At 50.4% G+C, this 27509-nt stretch overlaps 10 protein-coding genes across 10 annotated transcripts; 6 read left to right on the top strand and 4 right to left on the bottom strand.

The window, feature by feature from the left end:
• Positions 1 to 830: 830 nt before the first annotated feature.
• N7498_007737 (putative alpha-L-rhamnosidase A) lies at positions 831 to 4813 on the top strand (the record flags this gene model as incomplete). Its single annotated transcript, XM_058454799.1, has 6 exons — positions 831 to 886; positions 945 to 999; positions 1060 to 1261; positions 1317 to 1872; positions 2782 to 3883; positions 3944 to 4813. The coding sequence occupies 6 exons, from the start codon at positions 831 to 833 to the stop codon at positions 4811 to 4813; spliced, it is 2841 nt and encodes a 946-aa protein (XP_058307048.1).
• Positions 4814 to 5792: 979 nt separating this feature from the next.
• Positions 5793 to 7506, bottom strand: N7498_007736 (MDR family MFS transporter; the record flags this gene model as incomplete). The annotated part of the gene is made up of 2 exons (XM_058454798.1): positions 5793 to 7130; positions 7180 to 7506. The coding sequence occupies 2 exons, from the start codon at positions 7504 to 7506 to the stop codon at positions 5793 to 5795; spliced, it is 1665 nt and encodes a 554-aa protein (XP_058307047.1).
• Positions 7507 to 10356: 2850 nt separating this feature from the next.
• Positions 10357 to 12174, top strand: N7498_007735 (uncharacterized protein; the record flags this gene model as incomplete). Its single annotated transcript, XM_058454797.1, has 5 exons — positions 10357 to 10541; positions 10596 to 10855; positions 10911 to 11247; positions 11306 to 11527; positions 11580 to 12174. The coding sequence occupies 5 exons, from the start codon at positions 10357 to 10359 to the stop codon at positions 12172 to 12174; spliced, it is 1599 nt and encodes a 532-aa protein (XP_058307046.1).
• Position 12175: 1 nt separating this feature from the next.
• On the bottom strand, positions 12176 to 13426 carry N7498_007734 (GIY-YIG nuclease family protein; the record flags this gene model as incomplete). The annotated part of the gene is made up of 1 exon (XM_058454796.1): positions 12176 to 13426. The coding sequence occupies one exon, from the start codon at positions 13424 to 13426 to the stop codon at positions 12176 to 12178; it is 1251 nt and encodes a 416-aa protein (XP_058307045.1).
• Positions 13427 to 15422: 1996 nt separating this feature from the next.
• On the bottom strand, positions 15423 to 16526 carry N7498_007733 (metallophosphatase domain-containing protein; the record flags this gene model as incomplete). Its single annotated transcript, XM_058454795.1, has 1 exon — positions 15423 to 16526. One exon carries the CDS (start codon positions 16524 to 16526, stop codon positions 15423 to 15425), a length of 1104 nt encoding a protein of 367 aa, XP_058307044.1.
• A 469-nt stretch (positions 16527 to 16995) lies between these two features.
• On the top strand, positions 16996 to 18992 carry N7498_007732 (serine/threonine-protein kinase; the record flags this gene model as incomplete). The annotated part of the gene is made up of 5 exons (XM_058454794.1): positions 16996 to 17210; positions 17276 to 18093; positions 18146 to 18227; positions 18273 to 18507; positions 18555 to 18992. Exons 1-5 carry the CDS (start codon positions 17047 to 17049, stop codon positions 18990 to 18992), a joined length of 1737 nt encoding a protein of 578 aa, XP_058307043.1. The 5' UTR covers positions 16996 to 17046.
• A 624-nt stretch (positions 18993 to 19616) lies between these two features.
• N7498_007731 (MGMT family protein) lies at positions 19617 to 20135 on the bottom strand (the record flags this gene model as incomplete). Its single annotated transcript, XM_058454793.1, has 3 exons — positions 19617 to 19791; positions 19842 to 19968; positions 20021 to 20135. 3 exons carry the CDS (start codon positions 20133 to 20135, stop codon positions 19617 to 19619), a joined length of 417 nt encoding a protein of 138 aa, XP_058307042.1.
• A 189-nt stretch (positions 20136 to 20324) lies between these two features.
• cwc26 (putative cell cycle control protein (Cwf26)) lies at positions 20325 to 21323 on the top strand (the record flags this gene model as incomplete). Its single annotated transcript, XM_058454792.1, has 1 exon — positions 20325 to 21323. One exon carries the CDS (start codon positions 20325 to 20327, stop codon positions 21321 to 21323), a length of 999 nt encoding a protein of 332 aa, XP_058307041.1.
• Positions 21324 to 21780: 457 nt separating this feature from the next.
• Positions 21781 to 23241, top strand: N7498_007729 (putative nuclear envelope protein Brr6; the record flags this gene model as incomplete). The annotated part of the gene is made up of 2 exons (XM_058454791.1): positions 21781 to 22842; positions 22891 to 23241. 2 exons carry the CDS (start codon positions 21781 to 21783, stop codon positions 23239 to 23241), a joined length of 1413 nt encoding a protein of 470 aa, XP_058307040.1.
• A 2683-nt stretch (positions 23242 to 25924) lies between these two features.
• On the top strand, positions 25925 to 27241 carry N7498_007728 (uncharacterized protein; the record flags this gene model as incomplete). The annotated part of the gene is made up of 2 exons (XM_058454790.1): positions 25925 to 27012; positions 27064 to 27241. The coding sequence occupies 2 exons, from the start codon at positions 25925 to 25927 to the stop codon at positions 27239 to 27241; spliced, it is 1266 nt and encodes a 421-aa protein (XP_058307039.1).
• Between the last annotated feature and the right edge of the window lie 268 nt (positions 27242 to 27509).

Here is a 27509-nt window from a genome sequence, read left to right as displayed (position 1 = left end):
CTGAAGGTACGAATTGAACCCTCCGATGGCTTAATGTGCCCCTAAAACTTACACAAAATAGGAGACATACAAAATCCCTCAGTATATCACCGCTGATGATTCATATGTCAGTGTTTTTGAGACAGCTAGCGCATTGTCCAGCAGCGTTGCATCAAGCTCCTTTTCTCAGACCGACATCGAGGCGTCAGCGTAAAGTTACCATTAAGGATTGCTATGTATAGCTCCATCTGCTGACCTTGAAAAGCTCCGGAGGGTTCTTTGGAGCTAGCTTTGCGGCCCGTGTTGGCTTTAGCAAAAGTGAAAGCGAGGCTGTCGATCAGTCATCTTCGAAGTCGGAGAGGACTATGACCATCTCATATAACGTAAGTGTTAACATGCTCCTTAAGGATATATTCTATCAGAATCTGACAGTATGATATAGTTTCCACGGGTGGTTTTGCACCTAGATCAGGGTAACTTACAGCTGACTAGCCGCTGTAAGAGAGCTCTGGATGAGGTCAAAGACGAAGAAAGTTTGATCCGTTTCCACCACAATTTTGGTTTGTAGCTTTCCATATAAGTTCCTGCGGCCTTCTCTAAACTGGAGGTTGTTCCATAACATATATCTAATTCGCGCAATAGGCCACTTTTTCGCAACCAACGTTGAGCTTGGTGGGAAGTTGTATGCCTCCGAGCGTTTCACGTCCTCGGAAGAGGGGGAATCCTCTGAAAAGGCAAACGCAATGAAGGCCAGTGCAGGTGCCTCGTTTTCAGGATGGGGTGTCAATGTCTCCGCAAGTTACAGCAAAGAAAAACAAGAGAGAAGCTCTGAGCAAACTCAAAAAAGTTCGATGCAGAAATCGCTATCCTGGGAAGCCCAGGGTGGCGATACGGTTCTTTGCAATGAGTAAGTGGCCATCAAGCAAGAGAAATTGCAGTTATTGATAATTACTGCTATTACCTAGTCCTCCAAACTGGTGCCCTACGGTCAAGCCCTTCAAAAATTGGAGAGTTGTGAGCGTGAGTCTGAACCCTCTTTAAAATGACATCTATGATCTAACCTGCTAAAAACATCTATAGCAAAAGGATGTGATTCCAATGGGAGACTTTATTGGGACTTTCCCGGATTATAAAGACATCCCAGAGCGATTCAAGAAAATCAAGCTTCAGTCGTTGACACCTGTTGCTTGTAAGTTCCGTCTGAAGGCCATGAAAGACGGTCCACATGTCCGTGACGATGAATATTACGGCGTTCGTAAGGCCGAAAACAGGAAAAGACTCGGTAAGTTGAGCCTTAAATTGACGCGAGTTTACAACCATATCTGATAATCAACCAGAACCATTAGTTGAGCAATACAAGAAAGAACTGCAAAAGAAGTACCAGCCTGCATCTGGCCAAACCGAGTCTGATGCAATGAAGCACTGGGAGGCGCTCGAGAGGCGCGTCAAGTCCGGGGGCTATACCAAAAACTATACGGAGTATGTTGGAATCGACAACCTGAGCGACGGATGCAACTTCGAGGTCGAGGTTTTGGCTCCTGCAAATAGAATCCCAAAGGTGATATACTGTATCCATTCAGACAGTACGGGTGATGCTAATTTTATCCTGAAGCTGCAATTCAACGTGCCATATATCATCTATAATCCCGACTTCGATACCTATCTATCCGCGGATACTAGTGGCACATACAACAACAGATTTTTTGGCTATATGTTCTATGCCAAAAAGAGCCGCGCAAGACAATTCATGTTCAGGAAGAAGGAAGCAAGAGGAACGGATGGCGATATTCCAAATGACGTCGAGGTTGAACTTACACTTTGTGATGATAGTGGAGAACCTATTGCTGTAGTCCACCGCTATAGCGGTGACGGCTCCACATTGATGGTCAGTAAGTATGGGGTTGAGCACATAGATGACTTCAGTGTTCCCAATAACTGTATGGTTCAATATCAGCCTTAGGGGGATTTGGACACGTTTTTGCGATTCTTTCTGTTAATGTTTTGTGTGTGTGTGTGTGTGTGTATTTCATTTACCCTGACTTCTCACGGGAAGTTGAAACTATGAATTAAGGCACAAGGGCGATAGCTCTCCGAACTATCAGAGGGCAGGTGCCGCTATTTGTAGACCTGCTGTAGCTGTAGAGGCAGCTACCTCTACACGTGACCTGGGTTCCAACTACCGAAGCGATATGTAGTCTACCTCATAGATACTGTTGACGTGCGCTGTCGCACGCTTGTATGCCCTGGAACGGTATAATATGGAAAAGCGGAGGAGTGATAAGCACATACCCCAGTTTACACATACTACGCTTTACCCGATTTCTGGGTCCCGCTCAACACACTCTTTCACTCCGTTCTTTCGTTTCAAGGCACACAACGTTGCGACTGCTTTAAGGGGAAAAACACTCGTATATGGTCAATTCGGTGCAAATCATACATTTCGGCCTTTTTCTCTGCGGAGTTCTCACCGGGAATGGCTTGAAATGGCTTGAAATGGCTGGAAATGGCTGGAAATGTGGGGATGCACGGGGTAACCCCACATCTCCTCATCCAGTGTAACCGCGTCGGTGTGTTGATCAACCGACAGGATGAGAAACAAGATTCCATAGCGCTGCAGGCAAAGCTCACTACTCTCAATTTCGGACTGAAGTAGCCCGAGAATGTGTTTCTGAATCTCTGGACGTGCATAATGATGACATCCCCATCCCCATAAACATCAGGGGTTCCTGACCAACTTCCACAATCGCCTGGTCCTACGATCAAAGTCAGAGTATTTGGCAATCCTTCTAATTCACGAAATAGCATTTTGTCCTCCTCCATGCATTTGATCCCCTTTTTGCTACCACCGGTAGTGGCCGCGTCTAGCGTGCCATACCAGGAGTACATACTCGCCCCAACTTCACGAGACTTGGTACCTTCCTTTGTTCATTCGGTCAACGGTTCCATCACGAATGCAGCAGCTTTGACACAAGCCTCAAGCAGCGGTACCACATTTAATGGCGTTTCCTCGGTGACTTACGATTTCGGAAAGGACGTCGCGGGCCTCGTTTCTCTCGATGTTGGCTCGTCTTCCTCCCCCTCTGCCTTTTTTGGTGTCACTTTCACTGAGTCTAGTATTTGGATCAGCAACGAGGCTTGTGATGCTACCGGTAATTCTGGCCTTGACACGCCTCTGTGGTTCAGTGTCGGCGAAGGGGACGGGACATATACTCCCGACAGCAAATACATGCGAGGTGCTTTTCGCTATCTCACAGTCGTGAGTAACACTACTGCAACGGTGCTTCTCACTGGTCTTCACGTGAATTTTACTGCGGCACCAATTCAGGATCTTCAGGCCTACACGGGTTGGTTCCACTCAGATGATGAGCTCATCAACCAGATCTGGTATTCTGGAGCATACACCAATCAGCTATGCACTATTCCACCCAGTCACGGAGATGCCATTACCTCCCAAGCGGACAACATTGTATGGCCGGAGACGAATGACTGGTACAACAACTACACCATCACCAACGGAAGCAGTACCATCACTGATGGTGGTAAGCGCGATCGGCTTGTGTGGCCAGGAGACATGTCAATCTCTCTGGAGAGCATTGCTGTCAGCACCGGTGATCTGTACAGTATTCAGATAGGCTTAGAGTCACTGTACTCCCTGCAGCTACCGGACGGCCAGCTCCCTTACGCAGGAATTCCCTTCAACGGTACTGTGAGCTATACCTATCACCTGCACAATCTGATTGGCTTGTCCTTCTTGTACCGCTTTTCGGGCGACAGAAATTGGCTGTCCAGTTATTGGAATCAGTACGTTCTTGGCATCCAGTGGGCCCTGGACGCTGTTGACAGTACCGGTTTGGCCAATGTCACTTGGAGTGCTGACTGGTTGCGATATGGAATGGGCGGTCATGTAAGTATTTCCGAGCGTCATTATATTTGTTCTTCTATACAGTCAGCTAACGCGTATCAGAATATCGAGGCCAACGCAATCCTCTACTTCGTGCTTCAGGATGCACTGAAGCTGGCACAAGATCTCAATCAAGCATCGTATATTGCCAATTGGTCCAGCACTGCTGACAAAGTTAAATCTGCCGCCAACAGCCTGCTATGGGACGCCCAAGCAGGATTGTTCCGGGACAACGAAACAACCTCCCTGCATCCCCAGGACGGAAACACCTGGGCGATCAAGTCCAACCTGACGACTTCTGCTAGCCAGAGAGCCACTATTTCGGGCGCCCTCAAGGCCCGCTGGGGTCCCTACGGTGCCCCCGCCCCAGAGGCGGGTGCGACTATCTCTCCGTTCATTGGCGGATTCGAGCTCCAGGCACACTTCATTGCTGGTCTACCCCAGAATGCCATTGACTTACTGCGCCTCCAGTGGGCCTATATGCTTCAAAACCCCAACATGACTCAATCGACCTTTATCGAGGGGTACTCGACTGATGGATCGATCCACTACGCGCCGTACAGCGATGATGCGCGCATATCTCATGCTCATGGTTGGTCGACTGGCCCGACGTACGCGCTGACAGCCCATGCCGCGGGCATCCAGCTCACTGGACCCGCTGGTAAAACCTGGCTGATTGCTCCTCAGCCAGGAGATCTGACCGAGGTGGATGCGGGCTTGACTACGCCTCTCGGAAAGTTCTCGACTACCTTCAATCTCACCACTAGCGGTAGCTATGACCGGTTCTCGTTCAGCACCCCCTGTGGGACCACTGGACAAGTAAAGCTGCCGGTAAATGGAACACTTGTATCCTCGAAAGCACAGCGGATTGCGATTAGGAATGGTGTTGCAGCAAGGGTGCCCGGAGGCAACTGGAAGCTTCAGCTCCAGTAAATCTCCTTTGGGTAACAATTAGTGTACCTTTGGGCTCTTGAATGCCCCGCAAGAAGGTCAATTAAAGCCTGCGGGTTAAGTTGTGTATATTTATCTCTAGCAGATTCATCCTTCTTTATATACTTTAAATTCATGCAGCATCATATTTTCAAGCTTGTGGCCTATGGTACTGTCTTCTTGGGGCCCACAATAGGTATAAGATTACCTTAATCATCGCGCACGTTTCCAATAGGCAATTAAAGCCTCACCTGGTAAAGAAACACGCACCGCGGATTGGAGCACGGAAGTTCTCTCTTAGGATACGCTGGTTACGGCCCAATGTCAATTAGCGGTTGGTGGAGCATTGCGGAGGGAACGTGGAGGCCCCAGGTTATCTCTTCCTCTACATTCTGCTCGCCGCCGGATCTTTTCATTTCTAGGCAGTCCGCAGTTGTGAGATCACGGCCCAAAGACTGACGCGCCGCCAGCCAAGGGTGCAACAGCGGGTCGTGCTCGACGACCCTAGTCCGAAGCCCACTTTTGCAGCTCTAGGACTACAGTCCGCTATACTTGATCTAGAATGGCATGGGTTTGCCTTGATGCGCACACACAATATTGACCCCTCAGCAATGCTGCGAGGATTTATTGCGGGGATTAAACTGCATCTGCTAGACGTAATGGGAGATTGCCAAATTGAAGCTGTCCAGAATCCGACTCTCCATTCATTCTATTACGTGTACCACAACTCCCCGCAACTTGCCTGGACCGTGTTGGGCATGACCGAAAGAGCTACATATGCCCTCGATCTACAGATCACTTCAAGACGAGCCTGGTTCAGAGACAGACTCCCCACTACCCCTTCACTAGGTATATAAAATGTTATCAATTAGTCTATAAATAGTCACTTCCGTAAACATTAATAATATTGTACATCAAGAGAAGGGATTATGTCTCCAATATTGCTCATTTGAGCACTCTATCATCGAGCCCAATAATCTCGTCACAGAGCCGGAACAACTACCTCATTATTATCACCACCGGCCTTCTTCACACTCTTCCACTCCAAGAAGAGACTGGCCACGAACGCGGCAACCATGAGCGCCAGACTAACACGGTAGGTATCCTGCAGGCCACTCATGTACGCCCTGGTGACGCCGTCAAGTTGATCGAGCTGTCCAAGCTGGCCAAGAACGTGTCGCATCTCAGTTGCACCAGCACCAACAATGGCATCGGGGTTCACGCTTGGGGCATAGGTTCTAATACCATCGATCAATCCATTCTGGAAGACAGACTGGCCAACTGCGATGAACAAAGCACCGCCAAGGGTTTGGAAGAACATCACCATAGCTGTTCCCACCGGGATGTCAGATGGGTCAAGAACAGTCTGGACAGCGGTCATGGGAACCTGGAATCCGGCGCCGACTCCGGCACCAACGACAATTTGGTACCCGATCCACTTTCCGGTGGAGATGTCGACGTCGAACATGGTGATGAGACCCGTGCCGATGGCAGCGATGGCAACACTTCCGATTAAGAAGGGTGTGTAGTATCCTGCGATGGTGATCAAACCACCACAGACGACAGAGGAGACGACAGTAGCCAACATGAGGGGGAGAAGCTGGATACCAGATTTCATAGCTGAAGAGCCCTTGACACTCTGGAAGAAAATCGGCACGTAGTAGACGAGGACGAAGAAGGCACCGCCAAAGAAAAGGGCGAACAAACACGCGGACAGAACAGTGCGCTTCTTGAGGATGTGAGGTGGGAGGGTTGCCTTTTCGCCGAGATAGACCTGCGACACGATAAAGAGGATGACCATAAGACCGAATCCAACGAACAGTCCAATGATACGTGAGTCGTTCCACGGGTACTTATTTCCTCCCCACTGAAGAGCAAGCAGCAGACAGATAATAGCAGGGATGAGCAGACTGGCACCGATGAGATCCAACTGCTTGATCCGCGACAGAATGGAACCAGACTTATCGTTCTTCTTCGGGAGACGAAGGAAGAGCAAGATGACCACGATAGAAAGACCACCAATCGGCAGGTTAATATAGAAGCACCATCTCCACGAGACGCCGTCTGTGAAAGCACCGCCAAGTAGCGGGCCTGCGATGGATGCGATTCCCCAGACCATACCGAACATTCCAAAGACAAGAGGGCGCTTGGGAAGGGGGACTGTAGACGCGATAATGACCATGGCACCTGAGAAGATACCTGCGACGCCGATTCCAGCAATGGCGCGTCCGACGATGAGGACTGTGCTGGAGGGAGCGACGGCGCAGAGGAGCGAGCCGATCTCGAAGATGAGAACTGCTACCAGGAAGCCCCATTTTACCTGAAGGGATATCAATGTGGGTTCATTTGATGAGGAGGGTTGAACTCACGCTGAAGATCTTGTATATCCTACCATAGGACGGTTGTAAAGCAGTGGAAGTCAGGAAGTAGGCACTTCCATACCAGGCGATGTCGGAGATACTCTTGAACTGATCCGTGATCTTGGGAATGGCGACACCGATGATGGTTTGGTCGAGCGCGACTAGGAAGACGGCGAGGTAGAGAGCCAAGATAATGATGATAACCTTGGACAGAGGTGGGTACTCCGGTTCTTTCGTGACAGTCTGGACATCGTTCTCGACATCTTTCTCCAGAGTTTCCACATTAGTGGACTCCGACATTGTCCTTGACTCTGTGCTCGTGTTGGGCTCCTTCATGGTGCTGGCCTCCGTCATTGCGTGAGGATAAAAAGTATCACAAAAAATCCCGAGATTTAAAGTGATAGGCGGGGCGGAAAGAAAATCGGACCCTGACCCTGAAACCAAAAACTATAAAGCCTGAATTCATGGTAGGCGCACCAACACGATTATCTACTCTGGCTCGGGGATCGGAGATCGGGGCACAGTTAGGCCGAAGGGCGAAAAAAAGGTCCAAAAAAAACTCTTCGGGGATAAACGTGGATAGGAGGTGCAAAATACGAGGCGGGCTTACCGGATTTTGGCGGACGGTCCAATCAAGGACGCGGGTAGTCCCGAGTCTTTCGCTGCAATTACGCGGACCCTGAAAACGGGGACTAGTTTGGGCTAGCTTTGCGGATATGACTGATCGTACTGAGTCACGATGTTGACCGAGTTTTTCCGTTGATAGACGCGCTCGACCTGTTTTTTGGTCTAAAGCAGGGAATTGATGAAAGGGCAATGTTAAGATGACACACCGCTTGGCCAGAATGACACCCCACGGCATTTTTTTAGTGTCTACCCGTCCAATTATACAGGTCACTGCATCTACCCTCAGAACTCGCTGCACCTAGGCCCACCTAGTGATATTGTGGAGCAAAAGACGGTGCACTAGTAAATTTAGCTACAGAAGGGATGAAACAGGTGCCGAAAGGCGGTAAAAAGGGGCCAAAAAAAAGGTAACGTGGCCGTGAACTTGTAATAAGCACACGGTATCAGGATAGCAATGCCCCATTAGCCGTAAAAAGGACTTAATAACTTGTACAAGAGCTTCGCGGACTCATCGAATATATATAGAAGAAAGTGCATCTACTTTACCCTTCCTAGCCTACTAACCTGTTCAGTTAAGTGAGAACATAATTCACATTACAAGATATGCCCATCCATCTCCTCAAAACATATTTCATAAAAGTGGTGGAAGGCCAATTCACACATACCTTTCTGTGTCCTTGCTCCGTTGCACTAAGCGGTATATTTGTTCGTCCTGTGGCTCAACGGTCTCTCCTTTCGATAGGAATGAAGCGAGAACCAACCAGCTCACGGCGTTTCCAACAGTAGTTACCTCATCCCAAATCTTGTTTGGCATTGGAATTCCTTTCTGCTGAGTTGTATGTCTGCTGCCCGGATGGTGTAAACGTTCTCGTTGTTTTGCACAAGCGACTAATACAGTCCCAGTGGCCTTGTCCGTAGAATGGGTTTGTCTTTTTGAACCGCCTGCAAAAATCTCTTCAAAGTCCTCACCCTCAGGGAGCAGAAGTATAGCTTCTGCCTTGGACACAAGAGTATTCTACATTTGGTCTGGAGGTCCGATTTGTTTGACACAAACTTGATTTGTGAGATCGGTCATGTGCAAGGCCACGTGTGAAGCAACAGAGTCGTGGAACTCTTCATGGCTATGGGCTCCAAAGTCAGCAATACATAACTTTGGGATATGTAATGCTGGGGTAGCGACTTTAAGGATTCTGTAGTACTCCCGGTAGGCTTCCAAGGCAGCACGAGAATGCTGAAACCTTGAGGTGTTCGACATCTGAACAAAGATGCATTGGTCTGTATAATCCACTCAGCTGATAAACGCAAGTTGATTGTACCCAAGATGAGAGGCTTACCGTCTGGATAATTAATGGTTGCTGTTTCTGATGCCCTACCTGGCGCATTGAACTGACGGCCATAAGAAGAATAATCCCAATTAGTCATATCTGTGTTGAGTCCATCAAATCTGAGATGATAATGTTAGTTAAACATTTCTCACTTAACATATGTTGCTTTACCTGTTGACACTGGCCAATAGGTACCCAACTTTCATTCCGGGTATCAAATTCGACTCTAGACTTTTAGGCTTCTGGCATGCCAAAACGTTGACGTGCTTCAACGTTGACCAGATGAAGTTGAATTCTTGGCTTTGCTGGCTGTCAGTGGATGCAGGTGAGTTGAAACGTACATCAGTATGAGTGTGAATGACGACTGGTCGTCTCTTAGGATCGTGTTGCTCTAATATTAGAGCCAGCGCCAATAGAGATGCGTCCTCGATAATAAAGACACGCACACCCCCATCTTGAGGTTGACGGTGAGGGCGTTTGTTACATGACAAGTGGTGTTCTGCATTTTCATGCACCGAATTGAGTACTTGCAGCTTTTCATCTGTTGTGAGCTTTACTTCGGATGAAAAGCTCCCTTGCAGCATCTTTTGCACTTTCCAAACAATAGGAGATACTCGAGGGGACGGGTCAGGGGTATACCTCAGCTAATGAAGTATCCAATCGATCAACCATTCTGCACAAGAAGACATGCACGGGAAGTGACTTACCACCTGATATCAACACCCAGACAGCGTAGTAATCCGAGTAAGGAAATTCTGGTGCTCAAAACCACCCTGCTTCGCAATATGTGTGAACAGACCCATACTCAGTTATCAGAGGTAATGGACAGCATAGATACATGGAAACATAATCACTAAATGGTTATTTATTCGTTATATTTGTTACTGCTGACGGTAAGTCCCAAAGACATGCGTGTTGCCCGTTTTCCCGAGTGGCCTGACTCTCCAGCTAGATAAGTGCAACCAGATGGACTCCGGAGACACAATGGGCGTCTCCGTCAGGATTAAGCTATCGCCATCAGCCACCAAAATTCTTCATAAGAGTTTTTGGTTAGCGCTTCCCCATCCTTGCAGCGATAAGATTACGCAATTGTGGCTTCGATGAGCATCAAATCAGAGAAGAAAACGTACTCACAGTGCATGAAAAATGCGAAAAGGGATTTCGATTCCCTTTTTCTCTCTGATCTTGCTGTTTCCTGCTTTCTTGCCCCCCAGATATTCCTGTTACCAGCAAGATGAACTCCTCTTCAGAAGAACCGGTCGAATCAAACGCACCAGTCGCGGACGATGTCTATCGCAAGTCTCAAGATAAGGGTGATGATCGGCGCCCAATGCCTGCGGCGGGGGAATTGAACTTCGACGAGTCCACCCGTGGAGGACTTGGACGACACCTGGGAATATTCTCAACCATTTTCCTAATGTAAGTCGCCGTCCTCCTGCAAGGAGTCTCTGTTTATTGAACTCCGTGTGATAGTGTGGGTCGCATTATTGGCACAGGGATTTTCTCAACCCCTTCGTCGGTCACGAGCAGTGCCGGGAGTGTTGGTGCGGCCTTGCTTCTATGGGTAGTGGGTTTTCTTCTTGCCGGAGCTGGCCTTTGTGTATGGCTGGAGTTCGGCTGTATGATGCCACGCAGTGGAGGAGAAAAGGTTTATCTCGAAGCGGTCTATCGCAAGCCAAAGCTCTTGATTACATTGGTCTTTGCAGTTAAGGCGATCGCACTCGGGTTTACAGGTGTGTTTTCCGTGCATTTTCGTACTTATTATACCGATCTCACCTGTTTCACTAGCGTCGGGCTGTATTGTTTTCGCGTCGAACATTGTCGTGGCAGCAGGCAAAACAACATCAGAATGGGAGGAACGAGGGATTGCAATTGGTGTGATCATATTTATCACTCTTCTGCACACACTTCTCCCGAATTGGGGAGTTCGAGGCATGAATGTCATCGGGGTAATTAAGGTGATCCTGTTGTTGTTTATTGTAATCACAGGCTGGGTGGTTCTCAGTGGGCGCGTGTCGAGTGTGAAGAACCCCTATGCCAGTTTCCATAACTCATTTGCAGGATCATCAACATCAAGCAATATGTATGCGACAGCATTATTCAAGGTTTTGAACTCATATGCCGGGTATGAACATCTCGAGTCGTTCCCCGACAAAGAGTTATTTACTGACCGTGGACGCTAGATGGTCAAATGCTGAGTATGTTCTGAACGAGATTCGAAATCCTGTGCGCACCTTGAAGATCGCCGCTCCTATCGGATTGTTCATCTGTGGTACATTGTACATTCTGGCGAATGTGGCATATTATGCGGCGGCTACACCAGAGAAGATTGCAGCGAGTGGCGTCACTGTTGCTTCTTTCTTCATGGGAAAGGTCTTTGGCATCGCAGCTGAGCGCGCCCTTAGGTGAGTTGGAAGTCCTTCAATTTATCTCCGTCATCCTAATCATGCCCAACAGTGTCTTGGTCGCGATTTCCGCGTTTGGGACTGTCATGACCGTCACTTTTGCCCAAGCAAGAGTGAATCAAGAATTAGCGAAAGAAGGAGTCATTCCTTTTCCACGGTTCTGGGCATCAAGCTGGCCTTTTGGATCCCCTTCATCCGGTCTTCTGCTGCATTTTATTCCTTCGTTTATCGTCATCGTAGCGATCCCATTTGGCGATGCCTACGACTTCATCCTTGACCTTGAGGGGTATCCGTCAAGCATCATCAACTTCCTAGTTGTTATGGGTTTGTTCTACCTTCGTTGGACCGCAGCAGACGTACCTCGACCGTTCAAGGTCTGGTGGCCCGTCGCGGCGTTTTTCATGGTAGGCCAAGCGTTTCAGCTGGTTGCACCCTTCATTAGACCACCAGGAGGAAAGGGTGATACTTCGCTCCCGTACTGGCTAGCATCTGTGGTTGGGATCGTTATCATGTTTGCGGGTGTTGTTTACTGGGCATTCTGGAAAGTAATTCTGCCGAGATTTGGGAAGTATAGATTGGTACCAACGCACGTGGAGCTGTCTGACGGAACCACTGTTGTGGTTTATGAGAAGGATAAGGAGCTCTAAATCACACATCTTTCGGCATTTTCCGGACTTTCGACTTCGCAACTTTCAATTGTTCGAACTGTGCAGACACCAAGGCGATTGAGTCTTGGAACTTTTTATGGGATGTCGATTTGGAATTCTCCGAATCCGACTCGTCCTCATCAGTAGCCGCTTCGATTTCATCAGAATCCGAGTACTTGGCGGTTGATATTAAGGAGTTGAGGCGAGAAATCGATGGTCCAAGCTGTGAAGACTGCCTTTGCCCTTTCGTAGGAGTCGAGTTTGTATCCCCGCGGGGGTCGCGGCTCACATCAGGAAGGGGTAACACGACCTCTTTGTACAGCTTCCCTTTTGGGCTATATGGATGGGCTTTGACAAACTTAATCCACTTGTGTACAGACACCAAGAGTGTTTCTCGGTTAATCTTAAGCCATTCCCCGTGAGAGGAAACGCATTTTTGACAATTCTCTGCCAGTTTGTAGCGCACGTTTCGGAACTCTGCCAGGACTAGCTGCTCCACGCGATAGGCGTGGGGTATGCACTTCGCCATAATCTGATCGACTACAGGGTAACAACCTTTGTGGGCTCGAAGACGTTGTAGCTCGGGAGGATACTTCGAGTATCCAATTTTAAGCATTTCCGGCGTATTGGTCGAGAAGATGTAGATGTACCCAGCCAAAATGCTCCGGACCCCAAGCGGACGCTTTAGAAGCTTCGTGACTTTGTTGGCCACCACGGACTCGGGTACCTCAGCCTTGTGGCGTATGAAAAGTATCGACGATGATTGAGTGGAAAGGACGGAATGGTCCTCCTCAGAATGATCGTCCTCAGAATGATCCTCCTCAGAATGGTCCTCCCCAGAATCCTCCTCGGAATCCTCCTCAGTATACGTCTCTGTTCCAACATCACACACCTCCTTCAATGTGGATGAAATATGAAGTGCCACCTCCTTGTCACCAAGCTCCCTGAGCCATTGATCTCTGGCTTGACCAGAGTAGCGTGAATGGTTACCACAAATAACAACCTTTGCAAGCCCGTCAAGAACATCGGACAGTAGATTTGTGTCGCCGGGGACGTCAGAAACCTCAGCGAGGATGTCGAGCAGATTGGCAAAGAGCAAACTTGCCGCAGCACAATTCTTTCGAGTGATTTTCTTACTGCAAGGGGTTTTGGTGTGCCGTACGAGGTACGCGCAGGGAACAACGGGAGGCTCGCAATGAGTCCACGCCAACAGTTTCGACAAGACGCAAAAGCTTGCTACTGAGGAAGCCATATCCCGGAAGTACCTCAAATAGAGGAAATTGATCAAAGTAATTGACAAAAGTAGATTGAAAAAAAGATAGTTTTTCTTCCACAGAAGAGACCTGATAATGATGCAAGTAATCGCGACTCTTCGATGATCGAGTTTCAACATGAGCTCAAAACCGGAGATTTGGCCGATTTTAAAGCAGAAACCCTGAGTCTAGGCCACCGGAGCACTCGGATGTATAAGGCAATAACCCCTCGCGAGTTTGGGGTCCATTTCATGCATGATATAAGGCATTGAATTCCAAATGTCCTCGTGAACGACTGCGCCGGTCTTAGGACAGGATGTATGGGGCCGGGGTATAGATAGTCCTTACCCAATGTGGAAGGAGGGCCAGAAATGTGGGGATCGCACGATCTTTAGTTCGCGCGTCAAAAGTTCATTAAGGGGGTAGTGAGCTACGATAGAGGCGGCCCATGCATTGGTTTGGCGGCTAGACAGGGATTATCAGCCGCTCTCGTAAAAGATGTTTCAGGTGCTTGGGGGCCAAGGCCCACTTCCCAGAGCTGAGATCTAAGCTACTGTAGCTATATAGGTCTTCGGGCTTTAGACTGGAAATTGAAGAAAGGTCGCCGTTCTCGGTGATCAATCATTTCCACTTGCCATTGGGATGTAGTTGAGCAAGCAGTGCAGACACTAGGAAGATCAACCTTAAGGATCTCATGCGATTATTTATCAGATCCTGATTTGCAGTTCTCTGATTTTGACGTGCGAAGACCAACGTCGTCCGCTCTTCCCACTGCCGCCCTCCACATTTTTGAATGCGCCGCATAATCTCCTCCACACCCTTCCAAATCAGCCGCCAATTGCGCAGCCTCCTGAGCCAGCCCCAATTACGCTTGATCCGTGTATAAACCCGGTGCTAATTCGTATTTGCCCTATACAGCCTGATTCGATCTGAGACCGCCCCTTGGTAGAGGAAGCAGGTAATCAACGATCTTGTCCGTTGGCATATATTGATCATTCAATAGCCTGGAATAGTGCTCCTGTCTCTGATTAAGTAACGCGATTTCGTTCGCGGTCACAGTGTCCAGGGAGAAGGGATGTGTGTAGATTCTGCCTCATCCCATGCTTCCCATAACCAAGGCATTTCTTCGCGTACAAATCGATACCACACGCTGTTGGGAGGTTTCGTAAATGACTTGGAAGCGATGCATAATTTAGTAGTATCCACCGGCCCCAGAAGCCGACACTATAGAGGCGGATGTCTAGGGAAAAGGAAGCCAGAAAGTCGTTCTGGATGGTTTGCGATACAGCCGGCATATTGCTGATAAGTTGGGGCGATTCAAAATCTCTGCAATACAAGAAGAGGCCAATCCCATCTTTGACCGTTTCCTCGTTGGCCCCGGTCAGAATAGTCCGTGGGCCTGACCCATAAAGAGGATTGGCAGCCAGATACTCAGCCCCAGAGTTGTGACGCCAAAACTGGTCCTGTGCCACAAAGACGTCCCCTGCCCGGGGAAATTGCGGAACTCGTCCAAGTTAGACTCAGAATTGCGCCACTTCATAAGCCCCGAGACGTTGATGTTCTTGAATCGGGCCCTGGATTATCGACAAAGGATATCAAAGCACCAGCTAGTCTGTGCATGCAAGATGGGCCCGCAAAGGCCAATCATCTCAGGGTCGTAAGCACCGAAAGATCCGAAGAATGGCGAGTCCTGCCTGGATTGCTGGATACGGATGGTGCATTACCTTCTATGATATTTTTGTCGACCGTTTGCCTTGGCTTAGCAGTGGCCATGGGGCTGCTGACGACACACTGAATAATGATAAGTGAGAAGTACGCATATCCCTGCATGATATTGGCGCACATAGTACAAGCACTGCCAATGACGTGCATTACATTTGAATAAAAAAGGACAGGGACAAGCCCTTCAGAGCTATGAGAGCTTTCGTATTTACAGTGAACGGCCCTCGATGCTCGCAAACAAATAAGCAAACGCCATGCACGCTTAGATACAAATCACAAATTAATAACCCGGGGCGGATTCCCGAGCTTTCCACTGGCACGGTACATGCATGCAGCATTAACCATCCAGCCACCATCTCTGGTCTCGCCGCCCCAGACCTGCGCCCAGATCACCCCTAGAACACCATACACCAGGACCTTGGCTGCATCCACCCATCCCGATGGATCGAATAGATCACGCCAGAGTCCAGCCAGTGCCATGAAGCGACTATACCGGGCGCGGGGGCGGCGCGATGCGCAGAGTCGCTCCCAGGCGAGCTGGGCATTGTCCCAGAAGACGGGTTCGCAACCAGCGGACTCGTGGATGTGTCCGAATACGTGGAGAGCTGGGCGCACGCGCCATGCTTCGGCAAGTAGGTTCGGACAGCCGGTTGAGTAGACTGGGGACATGTCGAGGTGGGCTTGTGGGGGTGTATGGGTGACGAGGATGTCTGTTTCGGGGGGTACGGTGCGCGACCAGGCATCGTGATACGGTGGGTAGGTGAAGGCATGTTCGGGGCCGAATGAGACGAGCGCTGGGATCTGAGGGGCACCGTAGACAGTGATCGACCGGGAGTTAGAGCTCGTGAGGGGAGTTGTGGAGGATATCGGGGAGGTCGAAGGGAAGGAGAGCTCCACGGAGGAGTGTTGGAGGTAGTGGATGTCGCCCCAATCGATGCGCGATGCAGCATTCAAATCGTCCAGCGACCGGATTGAAGCCGTTGAGGAGGACACGTCCGCAAAGGAGCCATTCTCCTCACGGTCCTCATCGCAACGCGATCGCGCATCAAAGTAGCTATCGTGGTTTCCGCAGATCACGACCTTGTGCCGGTGAGGTAGAGAGCGCAACCAGTCGACCGCGGCTTGGATTTCGCGCACGGAGCCATCGTTGGCAAGGTCTCCGGCATGAATTAGCAGGTCGCCGTCCGGTACATCGGGCCATTCGAGCGTGTGGGTGTCGGAGATGCAAACAACCCGGATAGGCTGGACACCCGGAGGAGGGAGACGGGGAGCGCCTCGAAGACGGAGAAGCAGCTGGTGGAAAGGATAGAGAAGCGCAACCAGGGGCGATGAGAGGAAGTAATCAGGCAGAGGACGCCTGTGGTAAGGGCTGTACATGGTGCCAGCGCACAGTTGTTACGGTATAGATCTGGGAGAAGTCAACGAGCGGGGAGATCAAAGCGGTGACATCAGGATTTGGTCTCGATCTCAGCGATCCCCGTGAACTGTTGGACTGGGAGAGACGGTATGAATAGCAGTAAACACTATCGAGTATGGTGCACTTTTGACTACCTAGGCATTCACATGTAAATCGAATCTAACTAAAAAGCAAAGCATCAGGTCGGACGGTAAACAGGCGTTGGTCATCACCAGCCACCTATATACACAACACACCGATGCGTCTTCGCCACATCCGTCGTCTTGGCTGCTTGCGGAATCTCTCCATCCCGATCTCAGATCGCAACCTCATCTATCCTCGGGAATTATCTAGGTATTTCGATTTCGATTTCGACTTGGAATTCGAACTTCTGCAAAGTTGCCCCTCTGCCGCCCTGGTTTTTCTCTTCGCGACCAACCAACTCGCATCCCGGTGCCCCGCCTCTCAGCTGTGGTCCCCAACACCTTCCAACTCCACACCATGGAGGGCGTTGATCTTACTAAAGCCATGCTGAACAAGGGCAAACAGATGGCCAGTGTTGCTGCGTCCGCTGCCAATGGCAACGGTGGAAAGAAGAGGAGAAAAGGCACCGACTTGAAGCCCATCGTCACCAATGAATCTGCTGCTGGCGAGCCGACAGAATCGTACGTGATTTTTTTTTCCCACCTCACTCTCTCACAATTCAACTCTTTTCTAATCACTTTTGCAGAACTGGCGCCGCGCCGACCAACGCGAAAGCTACCGGAGCGACGGCATCGCGATCGCCCTCTGCTTCATCGAGCGATGAAGTGGAAACCACCGCGGAGGAAGAGGACTCCGAGGACTACTGCAAGGGTGGCTACCACCCAGTGGCCGTGGGGGAGACTTACAACAATGGTCGATACGTGGTAGTGCGCAAGCTGGGATGGGGGCATTTTTCGACGGTGTGGCTGTCGAGGGATACCACTACTGGTAAACACGTCGCGCTAAAGGTAGTCCGATCCGCAGCCCACTACACCGAGACCGCCATCGATGAGATCAAACTGCTCAACCGGATCGTGCAAGCGAAACCCTCCCACCCGGGCCGGAAGCATGTGGTTAGTCTGCTGGACTCGTTTGAACACAAGGGACCGAACGGAGTCCACGTATGCATGGTATTCGAGGTCCTGGGTGAGAACCTGCTGGGTCTGATCAAGCGCTGGAACCACCGCGGTATCCCCATGCCGCTGGTCAAGCAGATCACCAAACAGGTGCTGCTGGGCTTGGATTACCTGCACCGGGAGTGCGGCATCATTCACACCGACCTGAAGCCCGAAAATGTGTTGATCGAGATCGGCGACGTGGAACAAATTGTGCAGGCCCATGTCCAGCAAGAAGAGGCGAAAAAGAACAAGGAAGACAACCGGAATGGGCGACGACGGAGACGAACCCTGATTACTGGGAGTCAGCCGTTGCCCAGTCCGTTGAACACCAGCTTTAGCAGCTTCGACTTTAAACACAGCTCTTCCAACTCACACAGCAGTCTCAACCAGATGGTGAACGAGTCTGGTGAGTGAGCCAACGCGCATGTGCTTCTGAATGTGACTAACTTCTTGAATAGCACCGGCAGAGCCGCCGTCGATGAAGGAGACCCTTGGCATCAAGGAGGAGGAAGAGAAACACAAGGAGCGAGAGAAGACAACGTATGTACTTTCCATGTGCGGAATTACTCGACTAACACGTTATAGCGATCTCCTGGAGAGAGAAGTGTCCGGCATCTCTCTTGACAAGACCTCCTCCAGGGACAGTGAAGACGAGATCGATGCCAACATAATTTCCGTCAAAATTGCCGACCTGGGTAACGCATGCTGGGTCGGCCATCATTTCACCAACGACATTCAGACCCGGCAGTATAGGTCGCCCGAAGTGATATTGGGAGCGAAGTGGGGTGCCAGCACCGACGTTTGGAGTATGGCTTGCATGGTAAATCACCCCTCCCCGGGTATCTCACTCTATACTAACCGCCACAGACCTTCGAGCTGATCACCGGAGACTACCTCTTCGACCCACAATCGGGCACCAAATACGGCAAAGACGACGACCACATCGCCCAAATTATCGAACTCCTCGGCCCATTCCCCAAATCTCTATGCCTATCCGGCAAATGGTCTCAAGAGATCTTCAACCGAAAGGGCGAACTCCGCAACATCCACCGCCTCCGCCACTGGGCTCTCCCAGACGTCCTCCGCGAGAAGTACCACTACACAGTGGAAGAAAGCATGCGAACCAGCGAGTTCCTACTTCCCATGCTGGACCTTTCGCCCGAGAAACGCGCCAACGCGGGCGGGATGGCCGCACACGACTGGCTGAAAGACACACCCGGGATGAGCGAGATCGACCTGGGTATCGCGCCTGGGACGCGCGGGGAAGGAATTGAGGGATGGGCGTCGGAGTTTAAGCGGCGATGATGGGGGTGCTCGTCTTAAGTGATAGCGTTTTCTTTTCATCTTCTCGACATTGCACGAGTCTTGGGCTGCCCTAGACGGGATGAGTCGTGGATTTGTCGTGTTATGCTGGACCCGATGCCCTAGCAATGTGAGTTTAACGATCTTTTTCTTCCAATGACGGGATTTTGATTATGGTTGGTCTTCTGTTTTTCGTTGCCGGTTACGGTAGTTGGTCGGATTGGGGGGCATTCTTCTACTCGTACTGTCCCTTGCCCTTATCTCCATAGAGCTCCTTTATTTTGTTTTTTGTCTCGTCTATATTCTAGGGATCTCGATGGTGAGATCGGTAGATCGATCCATCTGGATCCTGGGAAATGAGAAACGAATGGATGTGGCTATTTGGCGTTCTAGTAGGACCGTTCTGGATCTATGTTCACGCGGTGGGAAAGAATTCTTATCTATTTTCTGAAACATAGTTGATGTGTTGACTACATGGTAAGATGGTAGGGCGAGGCAAGTTTCCAAGTTGGTCCTTGGTGCTGCCTTTGCCTATTGACATCGAGCTTTGACCGCGGAGAGTTGAGCAGATAGTTGGATTGGGGCATCATATTATTTTCAAACTGATACATGCGCTTGAAATTCATATCATTCGGAGTCATCGCTATCTTCACTCTCGCCATCTCCCTCCTCGCTGGGTAAATGCTTGGGAAACCATCCATAGCGCGAGAAATCGACGTGAAATTCTCCCATCGAGTCCGAGCGCACCTCAACGCCCTCAAGTCTGAGGGCTTGTGCCTGACGCTCTGCACTTCCAGGACCGCTAGACCACATTAGCCATGATCACACAGTCTGAATATCAATAGCAAATACCGGTGCGAGATCATTCCCTTGGTGTTGACCACCCGCTGCCATGGCACAGTGGCCGAGTTGTAATGAAGGCCCGACTCTGCATTTGGAAGGGACTTTAAGCACACACCGACCTGACGAGGTCTCTGGGCTATTCATTCAAAGACCGTTAGTTGAATTCCACCCGAGGTGGGGTTCCGTACGTTCACCCAGAAGCAGGGCGATATGGCCGTACGACGTGACTTTGCCGTAAGGAACCTCTTGAATGGCAGCGTAAACGGCATTCGACCACGCCTCGGCCTCTTCAGAGCGCGGCATGTTAATGTTCGTGTGACTTTCTGCTGTTGCCTTCTCTCGTATGCAGAGGTGAAGGCTCAAGTAAATCAACACGAGCAACGCGTAGCTACACTTCGGGCAAACATTCCTCCGGCTATCGATAAGTCGCAATCCAAGTTCATTTCTACCTAGTTCACCAGGAAAGCTTCCACAGCCTCCAAATCAGTAACTATGCCAGGCTCACTAGCCGACTACCTCGCGAAAAACTACCTCAACGCCGACCCGGCGACCGAGCGGCCCAAGAAAAAGCGCAAGAAGACCAAGACCACCGACACAGCCAGCTCCGGCCTGATCATCGCAGACGACGACCCTCCAGATCTCCGCAACACCGATGACCAAGTTCAAGATGACGAGGACAGTCCATTCATCGACACGTCCTCAAAGAGCGCCGAGTTCCGCCGCGCCAAGAAATCCAGCTGGAAGACTCTCGGTGGCCCTGCACCAGACAACAACCAAGCGGCCGCAGATGCAATCCTAGCTTCAGCTGCCGCCGAACGGGCAGCACACGCCGACGAAGATGCCGACGCGCCGACCGTGGAAGGTATGGAGGAAGAAGGGCAACGAATGGAGTCCGGCGCTCTAGCTGGTCTCCAGACAGCAGAGCAGACAGCAGCGATGGTAAAAGCGCAAGAACGACGCAAGAAAGCCGAAGAAGCACTATGGCGTGACCCTCAGTCCACAGCTGCCCAAACCCAAGAAACAATCTACCGAGACGCCTCAGGTCGAATCATCAACGTGGCAATGAAACGCGCCGAAGCCCGACGCGCCGAGGAAGAAAAGAAAGAAAAAGAAGAACAAGCACGCCAAGCTCTAATGGGCGATGTCCAACGCCAACAACGCGAAACCCGAAAACAGGAACTACAGGAAGCGAAGGCGATGCCGTTAGCTCGAGGTATTGAAGACGAGACCATGAATGACGAGCTACGGGCGCGTGACCGGTGGAATGATCCTGCGGCAGGATTCTTGACACAGAAGGCTGCGCCGGGAGCTAGCGTGACTGGGAAGCCATTGTATCGGGGCGCGTTCCAGCCGAATAGGTATGGGATCCGGCCGGGGCATCGGTGGGATGGGGTCGATCGGGCGAACGGGTTTGAGAAGGATTGGTTCGCGGCGAGGAATAAGAAGGGGAGGATGGAGGCGTTGGATTATCAGTGGCAGATGGATGAATAGGGATGTGGTGGTAATACTTAGTCGAAGAGTGAGAATATACTCTGCATGATTCGGGTGCTGGCGCCCTGGGATGTGATCATTTCGTTACTTTACACGGTAACCTCCTATACAGCAAGTTCTTGTACTTCTCTGGAAAGAGACTTGCGCGACAGCAGAAGACATCAGTCGAAGACGGTTGACACTGTTGTCCCATGGGGAGGGTCCTAGAGACACCTGCATTCTACGGCAACAGGACCACTGGTGTGAACTTTGTGCATTGTTGACAATTGTCGAGGAAGCAGAGAGTATGAGATGAAAGCTGTAGTCTACGGAAACCATCCGCAGCAGATCTCCATCTTTGTTCTACATACGTAGTCCACCGTGCGGCACTTGTATAAAGGCGGAAGGCCGTTGCCGCGGAGTCTGTTTACCAAACAAAAAACTTCCCGCTCCTCCTTCTCCCTCATCACCATCCACCATGGAGAGCCCCATGGAATACCAATGGACCACGGGTCCTAAGATGGACCCTGCGTCACCATTCAGCCATCTTCAGCAGGAGAGCAAGAAGCGTACGTCCAGTCAAAGTGCCCCGACCAAGAAGTCCTGGGATTACCTCCGCCGAAAGCACTCTAACGCAACCGTCAAACCAGGAACACATAGCGCCTTCGGTTCACCAGAGAAGAAAACAGTCCCTCACCTCCGCGCCCCGAATTCGCAGCCCTTCTATTTCTCCCAGCAACAACAGCCCGCATCCCCCGCTCCCACCTCCGTCTTCGGCCAGCCCGCTTTCACAACACCGCGCAAATTCGATGTCGATTTCTCATCAGGGGCGGAAAATATGTCATCTCCAGAAAACGCGGACAATGAGGATACACCGGAGCAGGCCAAGTCGGGGAAGCGCAACTCATTATTCCAGATGTACGGACGCTTCGCTCCCGGGCGAGGAGAGATCCCGCGTGCGAAGCACTACTCGAATGCTCTCGCTCGGAGGGTTGAAAAGCGGCGCCGAAGGGATAAACAGCTTGGCAGGCAGATCCAAGCCGACAGCGACGACGAGAGTGACCGGCCGAGCAGCAGCGAGGGACGGATAGAGAAATCCAAGAAACGAGGGAAGGGATCCGACTCAGAACAGCCTCAATCTCGAATGTCGAAGTTCTCCGAGTTCTTCGCCCTGTTGGAGAGACACCCCAACGTCCCTAGCATCCTCTCGTGGTGGGCCCAGCTCTTGGTTAACCTGTCGCTCTTCTCGCTCACCGTGTACGTCGTCTTCTCAATTGTGTCAACGATACGTGCGGAGTTCGACCAAGCTGCGCAAGTGGCCAAGGACGAAATCCTAGAAACAATGTCTAGATGCGCCGACAATTACGTATCGAACAAGTGTGCCAGTGGTGACCGACTCCCCGCGCTGAAGGACCTGTGCATGAACTGGGACCAGTGCATGTCCCAAGATCCAGACAAGGTGGGACGCGCCAAGGTGTCGGCGCAGACCATGGCCATGATCATCAACAGCTTCATTGATCCGATCAGCTGGAAAGCATTCGTACGTGAGATCCGTCCCGTGTTGCAAGACCGCTACTAACAATCCCAGATGTTCTTCCTCGCAAGTATCGCAACCGTGACAGTTGTCAGCAACTGGTCCTTCCGCTCCTTCAGAAACCGCCTCAACCAGCAACACTGGTCTCCATCTCCCAATTACAACCATCCTCCCCACGGCCAACAACCCCAAATGCACATGCCCCCACCACTCCACCAAAACCCGAGCTTCGGCTACTACAACCCCCAGCAAGAATCACAACCCGCTAACGGCTACGCCGAGAAAGAACCGCAATTAATGCTCGAAAGCGCGCGGTCAATGGACTTTGTCACAGAACGAACGCGCGAGCGCGAGAGCCAGCTCCGAACGCCGAGTCCAGCCAAGCGCGGCCGTCGCTTTGCGTAGTGTTTGGCAAGATTTGGCGTTTTGATCTGGTGGCATATTGGGCTGGGCTGGCGGTATTGGTGTTTGCATTATCATTATTGTATACCATTGTCATGGTTTTCTTTCGGTTCTTGTACTTCCTAGGTCTCTTTGAGAATGACATAAGCCAGCGAGTCATAACTAACGTAATTCACAAGCGAGTGGCTCACACAAGCGAGTGGCCCACCCCATCCAAAATCGCTCACTCAAACCACCTACCTCAATTCAACTAGCTACAATGCCACCAATTCGCACTGAATCTTCGCAGAAATCGACCAATCAGGAGGGCAGAATCTTATTAGCCCTTTCCGATGTTAAAAGCGGCCGCGTTGAATCGTTGCGCGCAGCAGCGAAGCTATACGATATCCCCGCTAGAACGCTATCGCGGCGGGCAAAAGGCACAATGTCACGCGTCGATACACGCCCAAATTCGCATAAATTGACTCAATTGGAAGAGGATTCGCTTGTCCAATGGATATTCTCTATGGATACGCGTGGTGCAGCGCCTAGACGTGCTACTGTACGAGAAATGGCCGATATTCTTCTTGCAGCGCGTGGAATCACCCCTCCGCCGACCGTTGGCATTAATTGGGTATCTAATTTTGTTAAACGACGTGATGAGCTTCGAACACGCTTCTCTAGGCGATATGACTACCAGCGCGCCCTTAACGAGGATCCAAAGGCTATAAAAGAGTGGTTTTTGATGGTACAACGCGCGATTGATGAGAACGGTATCCAACCGGAGGATATCTACAATTTTGATGAGACTGGATTCGCAATGGGCCTTATATCAGCGCAGAAAGTGGTTACACGAGCAGAATACTACAGTCGGCGATCACTTCTACAGCCAGGAAATCGCCAATGGGTCACTGCGATCGAAACGATATGCGCTGACGGCTATTCGCTGCCGCCCTGTATTATATTCAAAGGCCAGGTTTATATCGCTGGTTGGTTTGAATCAAATCTCCCTAGGGATTGGCGAATCGAAGTATCGAATAATGGCTGGACTACCGATGAAATCGGCCTTCGCTGGCTCCAAAAGATCTTCATTCCGTACACTAATTCGCGTGTACGAGGACGATTTCGCCTATTGATCCTTGACGGGCACGGTAGCCATCTTACACCTCAATTCGATCGAATCTGTGCCGAAAATGATATTATACCACTGTGTATGCCTTCACATTCGTCTCACTTACTTCAACCGCTTGATGTTGGGTGCTTTGCAGTGCTTAAGCGTGCGTACGGTCGCTTCGTGAGCGATTTAGTCCGAACAGGCTATAATCATATCGACAAGCTTGATTTTCTAGCAGATTATCCTCGCGCACGGCTAGAAGCTTTCCAGCCGCATATTATTCAAAGCAGCTTTGCAGCTACTGGTATCGTACCAGTTAGTGCCGAAAGAGTGCTTTCTAAGCTTAATATATCGCTTCGAACGCCTTCACCACCATCAAGCCGACCAAGCAGCAGATCTAGCTAATTCACACCGAAAACGCCTAGAACAGTGTTTCAGCTAGAAAAGCAAGCTTCTATGCTTGAAGAGCTACATAAGCAACTATCGAAAAGCCCTCCTACCCCATCGAAAACTATGATAAATCAAATTATCAAAGGATGCGCAATAACGATGCATAGCGCTGCGCTCCTTGCGAAGGAGAACGCCGATCTACGCGCAGCGAATGAAAAGAAACGTCAAAAGCGCACTCGATCGACTAGGCAGATTGCACACGAAGAGGGCCTATCAATCGAAGAGGGCCTACAGCTAGCTCAGCAGCTAATTCAGCCAGTAGAAGCTAATGAGGTAGTATCGCATGAGCAGGGCGATTTACCTAGTCAGCAGGATCAGCCACGCAGGAGGGCTCCACCAAGGTGTAGTGGATGCGGAACGATTGGGCATAAGATCAATCAATGTAATAAGCGATAGATTAGGATTAATTAATGCGATCCGGTTGATATATTCGCCTTTGAAAAATGGTGATGAGATTGGTGGGCCACTCGCTTGTGTGAGCCACTCGCTTGTGAATTACGTTATTACAATCTTTGTCAAGTTTGGCGATGTATTATCCTCGTGGTCATAGCTCGAAGTATCCATCTTGGACTCCACAGTGGATACTCGCGACATCAATATTCTCCGGCCACTATCCTCCGGTCATGGCGTGCCGAGTTGACTTGCATTTCTTGTCCTGATTGTTGTCATGTTTTCGGCATAGATCTCGGTGAACCCAACTCCGGCCTCCACCAAGTTCGCCGAGCGGCCGTCGATGGCCGAGGCTTGGCATAATCGCCGCCGGATCCAGGCCAACGAGTCCACTATTATAGTCGGGTTATAAAATTTTTCATCTGAATCGCATGGATCTGTTTGCTTTTGGTCGGGACCCATCTCTCGGCATGCCAGAGACCCATTACAATCTCGCCTATCCGCGGCGTAGTCGGCTTCTGTGTGCAGTTATCCTCGGCCACCGACCGACGGAACCACCCGATGGCCGAAGTATAGGAAAATTTTATCAGATGCGTTCGGTGTAGATTACGTATGGTGAAAGAGACATTTGCCTATATAGAATAGACACAGCCTTGGAATCTGTGTGACTACTTCACTCTTGAAAATACTCAAACAATCTTCGCAATTTCATATCCCAGCAGAATCCTGACAACAACTCCATCAGATCTTCAAATGCACCACGAACCCAAAACCGATGCCACCATCTACCCGGAAGGCGGCTTCCGCGCCAACCTAGTCGTCCTAGGCAGCTTCAGCTCCATAATGGGCGGCCTAGGCCTGATGAACAGCATAGGAATCTACCAAGCCTGGATCTCCACGCACCAACTCGCACACCTGTCCTCGGGGCAAATAGGATGGATATTTGGACTATACAACTTCCTTGTCTTCTTCTGCGGAATCCAAATTGGACCCATCTTCGACGCGAAAGGACCTCGTTTCTTGATGTGGTTTGGTTCGATTCTCGTCGTTTTGACGTTCGTGTTGATGGGCTTTTGTACACAGTACTGGCATTTCATCGTTGTTATCGGTATCCTCGGTGGAATGGGAACGTCTTTTATTTTCATCGTTCCTGTTGCTAGCATTGGGCATTTCTTTTGTCGGAGACGGGGTGCGGCGACGGGACTTGCGTTGTCGGGGGGAAGTATTGGGGGTGTTATCTTCCCGCTGGTTTTGGAGAACTTGGCACCTAAGATTGGATTTGCTTGGTCGACTAGGGTTATTGGGTTGATTACGCTAGTACTTCTCATTCCTGGGTGTGTGCTCGTTCGTGCGAATTTCCCGCCGAAGGATCCTTCGCCGCCGTCAATCAAGGTCTTCTTGCCTGATTTGTCGATTCTCAGGGACCCGGTTCTTGCCTTGACGACTCTGGGTGTTTTCTTTATTGAGTGGGGTTTTTTTATTCCGCTTGAGTATATCGCCTCGTACTCGCTCGCCAGTGGGATTCCTCGCCAGTTGTCTTATCTGATGGTGGTGTTCTTGAACGCGGGCTCCTTTCCAGGACGTTGGCTACCGGGTATTCTGGCGGACAAGATCGGGCGATTCAATACGTTGATCCTCACGAATGTGCTGTGCCTGATTTCGGTTCTTGCCATCTGGATCCCAGCAGGCGGCAACATCGTGGCAGTCATTATCTTCTCCGTCGTCTTCGGTTTCGCAAGCGGGAGCAACATCAGCTTGGTTCCCGTGTGTGTTGGCGAGCTTTGTCCCGTACAGAATTATGGAAGATACTATACAACTGTATATACTATTGTCAGCTTCGGGTAAGTGCTGTCTGAATACTTTGGTGAATGTGTGGCTAATACTACCTTTAGTGCTTTGACGGGCGTTCCTATTGCGGGTGAGATCCTCCACCGCTGTAACGGTGCATACTGGGGTCTTATTTCGTTCGCTGGATGCGCGTATGCAGCTGGACTAGGTTGCTTTGCTGTTGTTATGTGGTTGCAAAGGCGGAGGGCTAATATGCGGTCTGCCGACCTCGGAGGTGTTTAGGTTGACATATGAATGACGAAATATATAGAAGGCAGCACGAACATAAAAGTAAGATATACAATTTAATTGAGAAAAGCTTCTGAAAGTAAGCATGAATTATACTTCTTGAGTACATAGGCCCCCCAATTACTGTTTTAAGTTCCAGACATTAATCATAGAGTCTGCGGGGACCTACCATGGGAGTGCTGTGGCTTAGGGTGTTGACACCATAGGTGCGTTTGGGCGGGTATCGTTCTCTAGGGCCCTAAAGGCTGAACATGAAAATTTC

This window comes from Penicillium cinerascens (genome assembly GCF_028974065.1).
Source record: "Penicillium cinerascens strain IBT 15544 chromosome Unknown contig_9_segment0_segment0, whole genome shotgun sequence".
In the NCBI taxonomy this organism is placed as follows: domain Eukaryota; kingdom Fungi; phylum Ascomycota; class Eurotiomycetes; order Eurotiales; family Aspergillaceae; genus Penicillium; species Penicillium cinerascens.
This window is presented reverse-complemented; position numbering and strand designations above follow the sequence as displayed.